This window comes from Haemaphysalis longicornis, unplaced genomic scaffold (assembly GCF_048455015.1).
Source record: "Haemaphysalis longicornis isolate Haplotype H1 unplaced genomic scaffold, Haemaphysalis longicornis Haplotype H1 scaffold_6, whole genome shotgun sequence".
In the NCBI taxonomy this organism is placed as follows: domain Eukaryota; kingdom Metazoa; phylum Arthropoda; class Arachnida; order Ixodida; family Ixodidae; genus Haemaphysalis; species Haemaphysalis longicornis.
Genome location: NW_027526407.1, coordinates 29,150,158 through 29,164,072, shown reverse-complemented (window position 1 = coordinate 29,164,072; position 13,915 = coordinate 29,150,158). Strand labels below are relative to the sequence as shown.

The following is a 13,915-nucleotide window of genomic DNA, read 5'->3' as shown; positions in this document are numbered from 1 at the left end:
TAGAAATATTTACGCAATCAGACTAAAATTGCGGTATTCCGTGCATTGGCGGGAACTGATCTAACGCATTGATTGATTGATTGATTGATTGTAGCGTTTAACGCGCCAACGCAACGCAGGCAATGAGGCGCACCGTAGTGGGGGGCTCCGGATTAATTTGGACCACCTGGGGATCTTTAACATGCGCCGAAATTTCGTACACATGGGGATTTTTGCTTTTGGTCAACTGACGTAATGCAAAGCTTCCATTGTGGCACGTCTGGGTAGAAACAAACTTGCATGTGGCATTTTTTTGTATGTCGTTATTGTGCTTGAAGCAGTTGCTGGCTAGCCGTTCAGAACAGTGAGCAGTGGTGATTCAACCGAGAAATAGGAGACTCAATGAGAAAAAGTAAGAGCGACAATCAGGGATCAAGCAGTGCTATCAGACTGTTTTGCTTGTACAGAGGGCAACACCCTCGTCTATAACACCGGTTTCGTACTGATAGCCTTATCTTGACTCGGCCGAAAAACATTTGAAGAAAACTACTGTGTCATTCTGAAGTCTTGACCATATATTTTGACCCCGACGTTCTTTGTGACAAGTTTGAGTCCACAGTTTTGAGAGGTGACCAGTTGAAGTTGAACTCGGTGTTATAGACAAGGGTGTTGCGCACTGTACTCAGAAACCGCCCTTTCTTGGCGAGAAACAGTGCTGCAGTGTTGTGGCTCACCCTTTGTCGCTAGAAGAGGGATACTTGGCGTGGCCGGAGAGTTCTCCCTGGCTCTCGACGTAGTGCTGCCGCCACCAGTGCCTCTGCGCTAACCGCCCGTTCACAAAGTACCGGCCACATCTCTCGCAGCAGACTCCCGTCTCGGACGCATATGCCTTGTTCTTTGGGATGGCTGAAATGGGGAAAGGGAGGGAACAAGGTGAGCCAAACGTGTGCCCAGCTCCCATTTTAGAGATGGAAAGAGAACTGCTGAGCCAACGGCTAAGTCGAGGGGCGAGTCGGTGCTGTGTGCCGTTATGTAGGCTGTTTTGTGTTAAAAGGCACGCTCCTGATGATGTGAAAAACCTTTCAATGAGTCGACCCCGCACATCTGTGCGAGAAGAGCCCCGAAGGGAGTTGTCAGTTCATGTGTCAAGGGCACCCCCTGAGAAGGGATGCATCAAAACTCCCTGGAAAAAAAAAAAAGACAGGGAATTTGAAGGGCGTGCCAAGGCCGCACCAATCAACAAACGCTGCGCCGAAACACAAAGGCACCATGGCCAAATATGGTAGCGCACGGGGCAGCCAATCCGAGAACGCCGCGCAGGAGCCAAGCGGCATGATAACCAAATATGGACGAGAAAAGGCAGACAGCCAATCAGAGTGTGCGTCGTTGGAGCAAAGCGGGGTTATAAGCGAAGAGCACGAGGAGAGGGGGAGGCAAGAAACCAGGAGGTGGAAGGAGCACGTGAGCTTCAAAAAACATGCCAGGGGGACGCAGACAGGCTACGCGGCCAGTGTGACTATGCCTACCAAGCCTGGGAAGAAGCGGGCCGACCCTAGTCGCACCACGAACCCACATCTTCGTGGCCTAGCAACGACAGTCGTGAACCTGCGGCCAGCATCCACGCTCCGTCGACCTTTGCTTCAACGGCCCCGAAGGGCTACATTCGTTCCGGGACCTACCTGCGGACCTCCAGCAGCAGCGGCTACCACCACGGGGTAGCCACCAAGGAACTACTTCGGGACGCACGGTGCCAACGCCGTCCACACGACAACCGAGCGCAGCGACGCCAGCCTCCCCAAAAAAGACAGCTTTTTTTTTTTTTCCTTCACGCCCACGCAAGTCAGCACCAACTGGAATAGGCCAGTCCAGTAGAGACACGTCATATAGGACACAACTAGGGAGTTGTGGTGGTAGAGTACTTGAGTCATGACGAGTGGTTAGTAACGTGTGGACAGGGGTCCTTGGGTCGGATTGCACAGGAACTTTATTGCAGCCACTTCTGTGTTTGTGTGTTGCTATGCTTAGTTAAGGGATTTAGTTGGATGGGTTTTGGGTGGGTTATTGCTTGCGCAGTTTGATTTAGGGTGGTTTGATTTGTATATATGAAATGCGTGTTTTGTTAAATACGTCAACGGCTCTCCTGCGTCCATCTCTCTAAGCTGGTCGGGACACTCGCTCACCACGTGACAGTAGACACTGAGGTCACCTAATATTATGTATGGCTCAGGTAACTGATTTATCACACTTGCAAAACCAGAACTTGAAAGCCCATTGGTCTCGAGGACGTACCGTGGCGCTACCTATGAGTGACGTCACTTGTAGGATGCCGGGTTATGCTGTCGTCTGCTAGAGCCCATTTCCTGTGCTTATGCAACCACGTGTCTTTTTGTTGTGGCCACCGTCTGCCTCTCCTCGTGGTTTTGATGCACATTACACAAAAAAAGTGGTATACAGACTGAATAATCCTGGCAAGCAATCAGCGACTCGCTTGTTCCCGGCAACACCACCGAATAGGTAGTTGCTACCATTGCAACCCACAGCTCGTACGCAGCCAGCTAATGCCAAGGACGATGCAACTGATGCCGAGAAAAGTACGCTGTGAATTCATCATGAAATACTCGCGACGTGACATGTACTAGACTGTGTGTGCAACAAAAACAGACCTTGCAACAGGAACGGAAATGTGCTGCTCAGTTGTGATCTCACCGCACGTACTGCGCACATTACCTGGTAAATGAATGACTACGGGAGAACAATGAGCATATTGCTTCGCTGCACATGCTTAAAAGTGCTGGTATGATCTGCAGTTTGGCTTAAGCAGTGCCTATTTCCCCTCCAATGTTTTTTTATAGTTAAGCCCTGATTTGATTATCAACCACTGCCGTACCCTGTACGGCTGTTATGTCTACTTTTTGTGACAACTTGTCTGCAATGTACGAATGGTATAAACACGACTTCTCAGCGCCTTCAAGTGGGTTTAGACATGCCTACTTTACTTTACTTGACACGTTTACTTTTCATTAGGACTTCACCGTGGGAATTTATAATTGCAGGAAGGGTTCTTGTCTGCTTACAGTAAACTTGCATTTCTCTAGCATCAAGTTCGAGCACTCCCGACTGCTCACAGAAGGCGAGGCTGTGTACGAGGTGATACATGTCAAGGTGTAATGATTTGGGATAATGGGGAGTTTTAGAATAGGGGAACCAAGCGTTGGGGACCCCGAGAAGTTAGTGGAACACGCTCGCGCTCAACGAGTTCTACAAGAGGGTCTTCAACAGCTCGCAGCCAGCTTCGAATGCTCGGAGTCGGATCTTCCAAAACTTTAGGACTAGCGTCGCGGCAGATATTTCATCGCCGCTATCGTTACAGTTGCGAATGACAGTCTCTAACATTTTTCACCACACTGTCACCCCCTTTCTCGTATGTGGAACTTTGTATCTGCACTGATTGCCATTTAAGCTGTCGACAATCATGATATTTGCCAGGGGTGCTGCCGATTCTTGTGTGCCGGTATCGCCATCCTTCGGCCGCTCGCCACACCGCGCGTAAATGGGCCGGTGGTGCCGGAACCGATGGAGGTTGGCGTAGATCGCGGCAGGTATTTTAGTATCGCTTTGAAAACCTCAGCTGATGACACGACCTAGCAAAATCTTTCACCACACTAACATCCACTTTCGCGAATGTGGAACTTCTTTTCCGCGATCAGTGTGATTTTAAAAAGCGGGGACAAGTTGTTGCTGCAGCGACCTGTGTCAGTTCGAGCAGCTTCGTGGGCTGTGAAGGCAGGCACGGCGGGCGTGTGTGCGGAGCGTTTCTGTGAGCAGTAAACATTTTATCATTTCCTGCTTTATCCATTTCTTGTGAACGACAAGCGAAATCTAGAAACTTCGCTCGGTGATCGTTGTAGCCGACAATGTTGAGCGGGGAAATGAGCCGCAGCTTACGCTTACACCGTGGTTAATTGCATGCGTCCGCATACACCACCATCCTCAAGTTGTTTGCGGGCAGCTTACCACAGCTGATACGGTTATAAAGTCCCCATGTGGTCAAACTATGCTTCACGCACTGAGAATTTACTTCGAACGCCGAAAATTAACACGAAAATACACTTAGAGAGCACGTCTTAAAACGAAGTGTCACGCGCTGCAAGCCAGCTGCGCAGGAAGATAGGAACGGGGATCCTACAAGTGACGTAAAATGATCGAAGCGCCGGCCTTTGCAGTGGTGGCCCTCACGGCCAATAATCAGGAGGGATGCACGTGGAGCATGTTGCTGTTAGCCTATTAAAGATTATTGTTCGAATAGCAACAGCTTCAAGGACAGCGGTCAGAGTGGTGGGATGGCATGCTAACTATGTTTGGACGACTACGGCCACACTGCCTGGAAACGTACTTTCTGAATGCCAAATAATTGTTGAAGTTTGTAAATTTTCTGTTTAAATGTGTTTCCTGTAAGCACACGACACTTGTTTGGCTGCCATGCAGTAATTCGTATACATCATCTAGATTTTTTAACAAGGCCCCTACAGTTCCACTGCATGACGTTTTCCCTTGCCATTATGTGTAGTCGAGAGCGATTGGAATGTGTGTTTATGTGAGGTATTTCAGGGCTGTCATTTTGCCTCTGTAGACTTGGACGCACCCCATTCCTTGCGCTGGGATGCAGGCAGGAACTGGGTGACATGTCCGTGTCGTTGTCGGACGTACTAGGAGTTACCAACGAATCGGGCTCTTTGAACTCACCACTTTTTTGGTTCCTTATTTCCTGAGGTGCCACCGGTGAGGGCACTAGGGGCGCCACGGGAGGCACAGGCAATAGGGAGACGGTGGCAGCCACCGCGGGTCCCCCCGTGTCCATCTGCTCAGGTCCCTCAGGAGTACTGGGGGCCTCAGCACGTCCTTGAGTATGCTGGGTGTGGGCCACTGCAGTTTGGGCATTTCATGTCTTGACTACCGTATTTTCACGTGTATAACCCGCCCCTGCATATAATCCGCACCCTCACTTTCAGCCCGCCAGAAAAGAAAAAAAGTCCCCCCATATTGCCCGAACATGATACAGGAAAGGCTGCGTCAAAGCTAGTGCTCAAGCAACACATCACATACTACGTAGACAGAAAAAGCATATATTTAGCAAGTAGAATACACTGACTGCAAGGCGAAAGTCACAATTCACTCTGTCACTGCTCTCGCTAGAGCTATCACTTGAGCCACAGTCCTCACTGTTGTACACAAGGTCATCTTCACGGCACAACGCGCATTGCAGCTTCACGGTACAGCACGCACTGCCGTGAAGCTGCACTAAAGAAAAAACACCGCTATATCAGCACCCCTACTTTGCCACTGAAAATTTCCGCATTTTTGGTGCGGGTTTTATGCGCAAAAATACAGTATTGCAGTTTTCAGGGGGGGTGGTCATGCCGAGAGCATTTTGCACACGTTCGTCCACGGCAGTTTGTTAGTGCCGTGCCCTTACCGTTGGCATTGAACCCTCTGCGGTCCGTTGTAGGGTCATGGCCGACACAGACGTAGCAGTCCACTGTGGGGGTTTGCCTGATGTGAGTGTTCAAGGTTAAATTATGCGGTTTTTCTCACAAGTGAGTAAAACGTCCAGCCATTTCAATCCGGACCTTTCACCCACTCTTAGGACCGGAATGGCCAGAAAGTGGGTAAAAGGTCCAGACCAAAAAGGGTTAAAAGCACCGGTGCGGGCCAGGCACGTAGTTGAACAGTACATCTGAGAAAGTCTGCGTTAAAAAATTAAGGTAGCGTGCTGCAGTCAAAGTCCTATATGTTTGGCTTTAATTTCTACATTTTGTTTGGACGTTGCGAGCCTTCTCACGGAAATCACGGCCTGTTCACATAGACACCCCAGGACGTCAGAATCAATTTCACCCTAGAGATGGAATTCTGAAATGACACCCTGAAACGTGGTTAGTGTCCTGTGGCAAGTTACTTTGACTCAGAGAGCGCCAATCCAGCTTTGATCAAGAGGGTTTTTTGATTGTGCTGGGTTATTAACTTTGACAAGGATTTCTCCACAGTTTTTTTTTTTTTTTTTTCACTGCAGTTCTTGCCTATAACATGCTCAATGAACTTGGCAATGAGAAAGACTGATTTCGTTGTCGCTGGATTGCTCTTGTCCTCAGATTGTATGATCAAGAACCGGCGGAAGCTGTAATTGGGAGTGGTATCACCGGCAAAAGAAGGAAGTTTGTTTTGGTGCGGCTTCTTTTTTTCTAGGGCTGATCATTGGGTCTAAAGAATTTTGAAGAAAAAACACCATTTGAAAAAAGCAGAGGACCGGTGCACTTTCTCCACTAGCCTTACCCTGAGAGTGAGCAAGGTCCCAGAACTCTCTGCCCGGTAAACGGACAGGCAGCCCATCGGCCGGAGTTTGGCCAGGGCTCCAATTGCCACCGTTCAAGGCTTCTACCCTTCACCTTGCAACTCACGGCCATGGTTGGATACAGCACGAGTATGGGGGCTCAAGGCCCGTGGTGTGGCCAATACTGTCACCTTGAATACACAAGGTGCCCCGTGCAGGGGAAGCGGCGAGCTTTCGGCGCTATTTCAAAAACAGTTTTGCTTTTGACTGTGTACTATAACTACAGCACTATTTCTACTGTGCTGCTCAAAATGAACTTCTGAACACCTTTAAAGGGACAGACATTCGATTTTTGTCGAGTATATATTCTCTATCCCAAATGAAAGGGCATCACTTAAAGCACCTTGACGAGAAACGGTTTTGCTGATAACGCCCTAGAACTTCATAAATCGAAATTTTTAGATCTACGAGCCGTATGTGTCCCTCCCAAAAAATAATGCTGGCAACCATGACATAGGGTAGCTAGGCAACATATTTTTGTCTGTATGCGAAATGAAAAACGATATTTAAAAACTTGTCCCCAGCTAAAAACATTTGAAACGCAGGCTTTCTTGTTCCTTTATGTGTTTTTTTTAATGCAATGGTCTATTGTGTACAAATGCGCCATCTGTTGGGATAGATGATAGGTAAAGTCTGGCTTCACGTTGTGGAGGTGGGAAGTTCGATTCTCCCCGGGCGCGACGTTTTTTTTTAAGCTGCCTTGGAAACTGAAATCAAATATTTTGGCAGAACAAACACCCCTGACTCACGCAGAATCGTCAAATCTCCTTCACTGGGTCTGTTTACTGAACACTGCCGTTGATTCTGGGCAGGGAGGCTCAGTTAGCCACCTGAGAGCAACCCAGCGACGGCGGGCAGCGTATCTTCAAAATTTTCAAAATAATGTTTAGAAATACATATACAATTTATCCTTGTACAAATACTTGTGTTAAAAGGTTTTCAATACGTAAATAAACGTTTCAGCAGTTACCGTAGCTGCTAGGTTTGCAGGTCACATGACAGGGACACATATGGTAGTGTCAAGTTTTGACACTACGAACCGCCACCTTTCCGATTTCAGGAAGTTTGCTGCCAAATTAAAATTATTTCCACCGATTTGTTTAGAAATTGCTTGTGGTTACCGGGCTAATAAAACGCTGGCTTTCATATGAGCTAGAGAACATATACGCGACAAAAATCAGTTGTCTGTCCCTTTAACACTGCCTTGAAATGATGCTTGAAAATTGTATCAAAAGTAATCTGCCTTTGTGCAAGTTTTCACTGAAATGTGAAATCTATCTAGCCAGTGAGGGACTTGGCCTAAGAAACAAATATCTTGAGTTGCCATTACACAAACCAACCGACAGAAGAACATCTGTGGCTGTAAGCTGTTTGTTAAGACAAAGACAAACAGCTTTGTTTTTGTCTTGGAAACCCCCATTAATACCCCTGCTACACTGGCATCTCGAATGCCTTCGAACCATGCGACTGCTACACTGCTCCACTGCCTTTTTCAATGGCATTCGGCCCAAATGACTGGCGAGCCAAATGAACATCTTAAGACATTTGGGGCTCTCGCACACAGCGTCTCAGGTCAGCCTTGAAAAAATATATTACTTGTGCACTTAAAAAAAAAATATTTTTATTTGTCGGACTTTGTTTACCTTTCATTCACTTCGACCACGACACCTAGATGCAATAATTGCACACTCTCAACATCAGTGCGAGCGAGCGAGCAACGAACTAGTGTGGCCAGACAGCACAAAGCATGTGCCTAAAAGTACAAAAAAAAAAAAAAAAAAAAACCCTTGATTATAAGCCACCACATTAGTGTCAAAGCTTTTGTTATTTATAACTTAATCATTTTACTGCCAAAGACTGCCCGAAATTTTATTGTTGCATTATTGTTTGGAAGCGGAACTTAAAGGAGCCACGAAGACAAAATACAAGTTGGGTTTATTAGAAAGACTGCTTAGTCCTGATAACAATGATACCAATATCACCGCAATCTTCGAACAAATAACGGAGATATTAAAGAAAACGTGTGCAGCAGTCGCGACCCCCTAGCCAATTTCCCGCAACTTTTCTATGACGTCACGGAACCTTGTTTGTGCGATTGGCGGCCGCCTAACTGACCTGTCGCGACGACACATGACTGGACATCTGTAATGGGGCCTCTAGTTCCATTTGACCTCATCACTTGAATGCTAACGGGCAGTTAACGCACTGAAAATTATGTTTTATTGTGGGCCCGTATGACGTCATTCTTGCTCATAACACATCACTGTGGCGCAAAATTTGAAAGTTTTTAAATACTTCTTGCTTTTTTTTGTTAAAAAAAACATCTTTTGTGGCTGTAATGGAGCTGAGTGAGATACGGAATCCTAGTTCTTTCAAATTACACGAAATTGTATTTTCTCTTCATGGCTGCTTTAACGGCAGCAGCACCATGCAGCACGTCAAGCGGTTGCTAAAGCTTTCAAATGCCATTGCAACTGTAGTGAAGCATGGGGGATACTGAATGGAACCATCTTACCAGCGAAAAACGGACAGGGACCTAGAAAGAAGTAGACGGGACAATCGCTAGTTCTAGCGATTGCAGTTCCAGTGATTGCCTCGTCTACTTCTTTCTAGCTACATGTCCGTTTTTCGCTGGTAAAATGGTTCTAAGTGAACCCCAACTAGCCCAACTTTCAGCCTTAACTGTGATACTGAATGGCATTCAAAGCCCCTCATTTGAGTCGAATGTCATTCGTTTCGAAGGCATTCAAGACACCAGCGTAGCAGGAAAATAAGACAAAACAAGTGGATTTCAGCAAAGTGTCGGTAATGCCGCAGAGTTTCTGGCAGAACACTTATCACAGGCAGGACACTGCATGAGCACGAGACAGGAGCCACTAAAGTGAACAAACCTGAAGATGTGGCTCTCGTTTGGCACACCATGCTGCGCATGAATGGACGGACGGTTTGTGTGCCCTCCTGCGTGGTATCAAGACGAGTGTCCCACTGCGTGCCTGAAAGAAACATATGAGCGGCGCGTTTGTTGGCAACTTGCACAAACCAGTCACACAAACAAATTGCAGCAGTACCTTTGTCTGCGGTGTTTGGCGGGCTCCAGGACACCATGTTACAGCCGCGCATGACGTCTCCAAGCCCGGCCAGGATTCGGCAGACGATTGTCAATGAAGTTGTGCTTCGCAAGTGCCCACCTGTCAGCGATGTGAAAGCCGCGCACAACAAAGAGCGAGATTGTAACTTCCTATTTTACTGCAAATAGTTATGTAAGTAAAACTGCGAGTGCGAAATTCCCAGTTAATTGCCCTTTCAATGAAACTGATCGCAAGCAACGCAGAATATGAAGACAGGTCCTCACTTGCAGCTAATTTTTCATTAAGCCCTTCATGAGTATTTGTACCTGAGTGGCCCAAACGACACACCTTTCATACGACACATTTGGCATGAAAGTGTGACGTATGAAGGTAGACTTGATTGACTATGGAATTTCACGTGCCGCCGCTAGACCTTGTCAATGAGGTGCACTATAGTGGAGGGTTCCGGGTTAGTTTTTACCACATGAGGATCTTAAACATGCGCCGCAACCTCAGCACATGAGCATTTTCGCTTTGCACCTCCAAAAGCAGCCCCTGTTGTCGGCATTTCACCATTGTCAGCTCGTAACAGTTCAGCACATAACGCCTTAGCCACGGAGCCAACACAGCATGGAAGTGTGATGTATAAAAGCTGTGTTGCTTAGACCGTTTAAGTATACAATAACAAAAAAAAAAAAAAAAACAGCTGTGAGTCAGCACTCATTAACCGTGCCTTTGTAGTGTTATCCTGTCCAGTTAGCGCGCTGCTGTTCTTTTCAAGCATGAATAGCATCCTACTAGCAAAAGTTTCCACTTTTACAATGAAGAGAGGTGATGAGTGGGTTCGCATTATTCCCACACAAAAACGTGTCCTGAATTCGCTCCATGCATTGAGAAGTGAAACATTATATTCCACACTGCTGGCACACAGCTTGCATAAGTCGCGCGCGATTGGTTACTCCCTGGACTCGCACAACTGATTTTGCAGATCACATTGCGCAACAACGTCGCATTACAGAAACACATATATGCTTAATTTCCTCATGGAGTTCACAGCCATGATGCCACCAGCAGCGCTTATACAGTTTTACAAGGGCATATCGCTTGCATTTCTCACACAATGTTGCCTTCTGTGAAACAGCCTGGGGCAAGGAAGCGATCATTACCACCCAGTCCAAAATAGGTCCACCAGAACATAATGAGTCCGGCACCCCTTCTTGCACACTTGCACTGACTTGTGCAAAACCAAGCGTTTTGCACACGGTGCGATGGCACGTCACTGCACCAACGGTACGGTCATGGAGAAGTCAACACTTTGCTCTCTTCTTTTATTTACCAGTGCTGAACCGTTGGTTCCTGGGCAGCCAAAAACTGCTCAAATAAAATACGAAGCCGCTTTGGAGCAGTATTGGGCAGTCCAAAACGACAAATAAAAGAGGCTTTCTGACGCAAAGCAAGAGCTCCAAACATTTGGTGCCACTATTTCTGTAATTGAATTTCTAATGCTTAGAATGGGCAACACCAAATTGGATTCAGCATAGAGGCACCTAGTGTCACTAAAAAACCTTATTTAGTGACACCAGAGGCACCCGGATATGCTAGCGCACATGTTATTCAGCGTAGGTTCAACAGAAGTGCCGCGGCTGTGCACGTATGTATTCTGATACGCATTTGCTTTGTTGCCCGAAGCATGTTCTAGGGGTACCACCACCAGCGGGGGCACACTGGGGCTGCTTTTGCTCCACTCTGTAGTGCGCCACAATGCATAGAGATAATGACTGCCACAATAGATTCCCTGCATCAGTCAGCGAATGGGACCGGTGTTAACAGGTTCCAGACTCCACTGGTGCGCACTGAGGAAGCACATCGTTTTGTGCACGTTGTACCAATGCCTCCTAAAAAAAACTTTCCAGGTTGCACGGCTAGGTAGGCTCGCCCCCTCCCGCGCGGGATGTCACAATGCGCATTTCTTGCGCAGTGAAATAGATTACAACAGCGCGGGAAGGTCGAAGGAGGCTTGTAGGAAGATTGCCTACCGTCTCACCCCTTGCTCAACTGGAAGGCTTGCGGTACAACTATCAGGGGCCGCTGCATCGCTCCAACCAGCCTGCCAGGTGCTGCAGAAGCCTCGAATCAGTCTTGGCACACGAGGTTTTCTCACAGGTAAACCTCAACTACCAATCCTACGTCGTATTTGAATTCACGTGTACAAAAGCCACGCGCTGTTCGCAGCTGTTCCAACAAGGATATCACTGTCTCGAGGAATCCAGCCAAGGCGGACAAAGCAGCGCTGTCACGTTCTCACAACCACAGAGCAAATAATTCCAAGCGTCGCGCCGTTAACCGCGCCAAGTCTTTATTCGCACGCCTTGTGCGAACAACATTTATTATTTGTCCGCACGCGACGTGGGAACAAACGTTTAGTTCAGACGCGGTGGGCGAATAAACATTATTTCGGACTCCGCGCGCATGCCGCGCGCGACGTGCAAAATGATAACAAATTTAGGGCCTGAACCGTACATCTTTGCTGCATTCAACGCGTTGTGAGGTACAGAAAACAGGCAATACAAAAAGAGAAACGCTGGCCGGGAAAGGGAAATAACAGCTCCGGCCCAAATATGCCGCGTGGAAGTGGTGGAAGCTCTCTGATCAAAATACGCAAAGCTCGATGCCTGCTACGGCAGGCGCACGGCTGTATTTTTGTTGCATTTGCTATGACAGCGCGGTCGTACAAGAAGCAGAGGCCAAGACAACGGTAGCAGAGCTGACATATCAAAATTACTAACTAAAATGTCACCAATATTAGCAATGTTTTTGTCCATACGAAAAGGAAACGCAAGATATAACAACAAAACAAGGGTACGCACCAGATACAATGTTTGCTCACAACCATAGAGTTTTCTATGCTCACAACATGACTGACGGCCCCAAAAAATTCCCATGGGAGGCCTGTTATAAAACGAACGCACGTACTATAATATATAAAAAATTAGTTTCAGCTAAAATTTAGGAGCCAATTAAGATTGCTAGCATCAAAGCATTCTTTCATATTTCAGTGAACGTGTATTATGCACTCCTGGCACCAGCAATGCAGCTTTCTTTCCTCCACGAGTAATAAGAAATTTGCACCCGGGTAATTAAGAGAGAGACAGAGAGAGAGAGAGAGAGAACAACTTTTTTGAAAGCAGTGATCAGAAGGCGCCTGCTGCCTTCTCAACAAGAAGTGGCTGGTCTGAGAGTGAGATGACCAAGGGAAGGGGATAGTGGTAGGTAAAGATTAGGTAAAGTCAGATGGATGACAGGAAAGACATAAAAGTCAGGACGAAGGAAGGACTGACAAACAACTGAGCACTTTATTGCAGCAGTACCGCAGCGATGGCTCAGTGATGGCTTTTATACTGCAGCGATGGCTCAAAGGTACAGCACTCGCCTTGTATGCGGGAGGTACCGGGTTTGAATCTGCGTACCGCTGGGCACCCACCGGTTTCTTTGATCAGTACAGGCGTCCCTGGTCGAGTGCGGACCCTTGAAAGGGGAATTCACGCCTCAAAAGCTGCCTTTACCCTTGTGAGGGGCCCCTAACCCTTGTCCATCTGGCGGGGCCCCCGGTCATCATGCTGCGTTGCCGCATTACCGGGGGTGAGAGCCTGGCGGCGTGTACTGCCACAAGCGGTAACGAGTCATCATGCTGCGTTGCCGCATTACCGGGGGTGAGAGTCTGGCGGCGTGTACTGCCACAAGCGGTAACAAGTTGAGCGTCCACCGTGGCTGTGGAAGGCACCATGTGCATTCGTGTGCCTTGGTGGCGCCGGGTACCTACCGGTAAAATAGGTACAAGCGACTCTCCGGCCTAGCTCGGCCCTTGTGTGGGACTACAACGCTTGGGAAGTTCATCCGGCTTGCATGGGAAATCGCCCCTATGGAAAAGGGCGGCTGCAAAAACGCAGGAACATTTTTTAAAAATAAAATGCGAGAAATATGGGAAGGCCTTCAAATTTCCCGCAGCAGTGACGTAATATAGGTCAGCACTAAGAGCTCAGTCATCAGTGCCCTTCACTGCAGGGTAGCCTTTAAGCGATGCAATCAAATGGAACCAGAGGCCCCACTAGAACTGCCCAGTCCAGTTTTTTGGAGGTGGCTTTGGTACCGTGAGCTCAAGATACCGTGAGGTCATGGAGAAAGAGCCATAAAGTGGCCATTTTCTTTAATAGAATGTCGATTATTTTTTTGAAGTTTATGATGAAACTCGCATCAATGTTGCAGGGAAAAAGCACTCTTTTGAATTTTGAATGAACCAAACTTTTTTTCTGTCTGCATGGCCCCTTTAAGTGAGAAATTCTTTGGCAGTCACTGTCTGCTGGTGTTTCCTGGAAAACACACAAGGAAGAACAGGCAGGCATGTGCATTCCATAAAGCAGTTTGGTATTTGATCAAATAGATGACCAGGCAATGAGAGAGTTCTGAGTCAATGCTTCCCTAGCTC

The 13,915-nt window shown here is 47.5% G+C and overlaps 1 protein-coding gene across 1 annotated transcript in view; it reads right to left on the bottom strand.

The window, feature by feature from the left end:
• Positions 1–12,317, bottom strand: part of LOC144142405 (uncharacterized) — a 16,550-nt gene extending 4,233 nt beyond the window's left edge. The window contains exons 1-6 of the mRNA XM_077673899.1: positions 12,300–12,317; positions 11,469–11,549; positions 9,433–9,552; positions 9,256–9,357; positions 4,723–4,902; positions 714–885 (exon numbers count right to left, since the gene is read on the bottom strand). Coding sequence (XP_077530025.1) covers positions 714–885; positions 4,723–4,902; positions 9,256–9,357; positions 9,433–9,484 — 506 coding nt within the window. The 5' untranslated portion in view covers positions 9,485–9,552; positions 11,469–11,549; positions 12,300–12,317. The remainder of the gene's footprint in view (positions 1–713; positions 886–4,722; positions 4,903–9,255; positions 9,358–9,432; positions 9,553–11,468; positions 11,550–12,299) is intronic.
• Between the last annotated feature and the right edge of the window lie 1,598 nt (positions 12,318–13,915).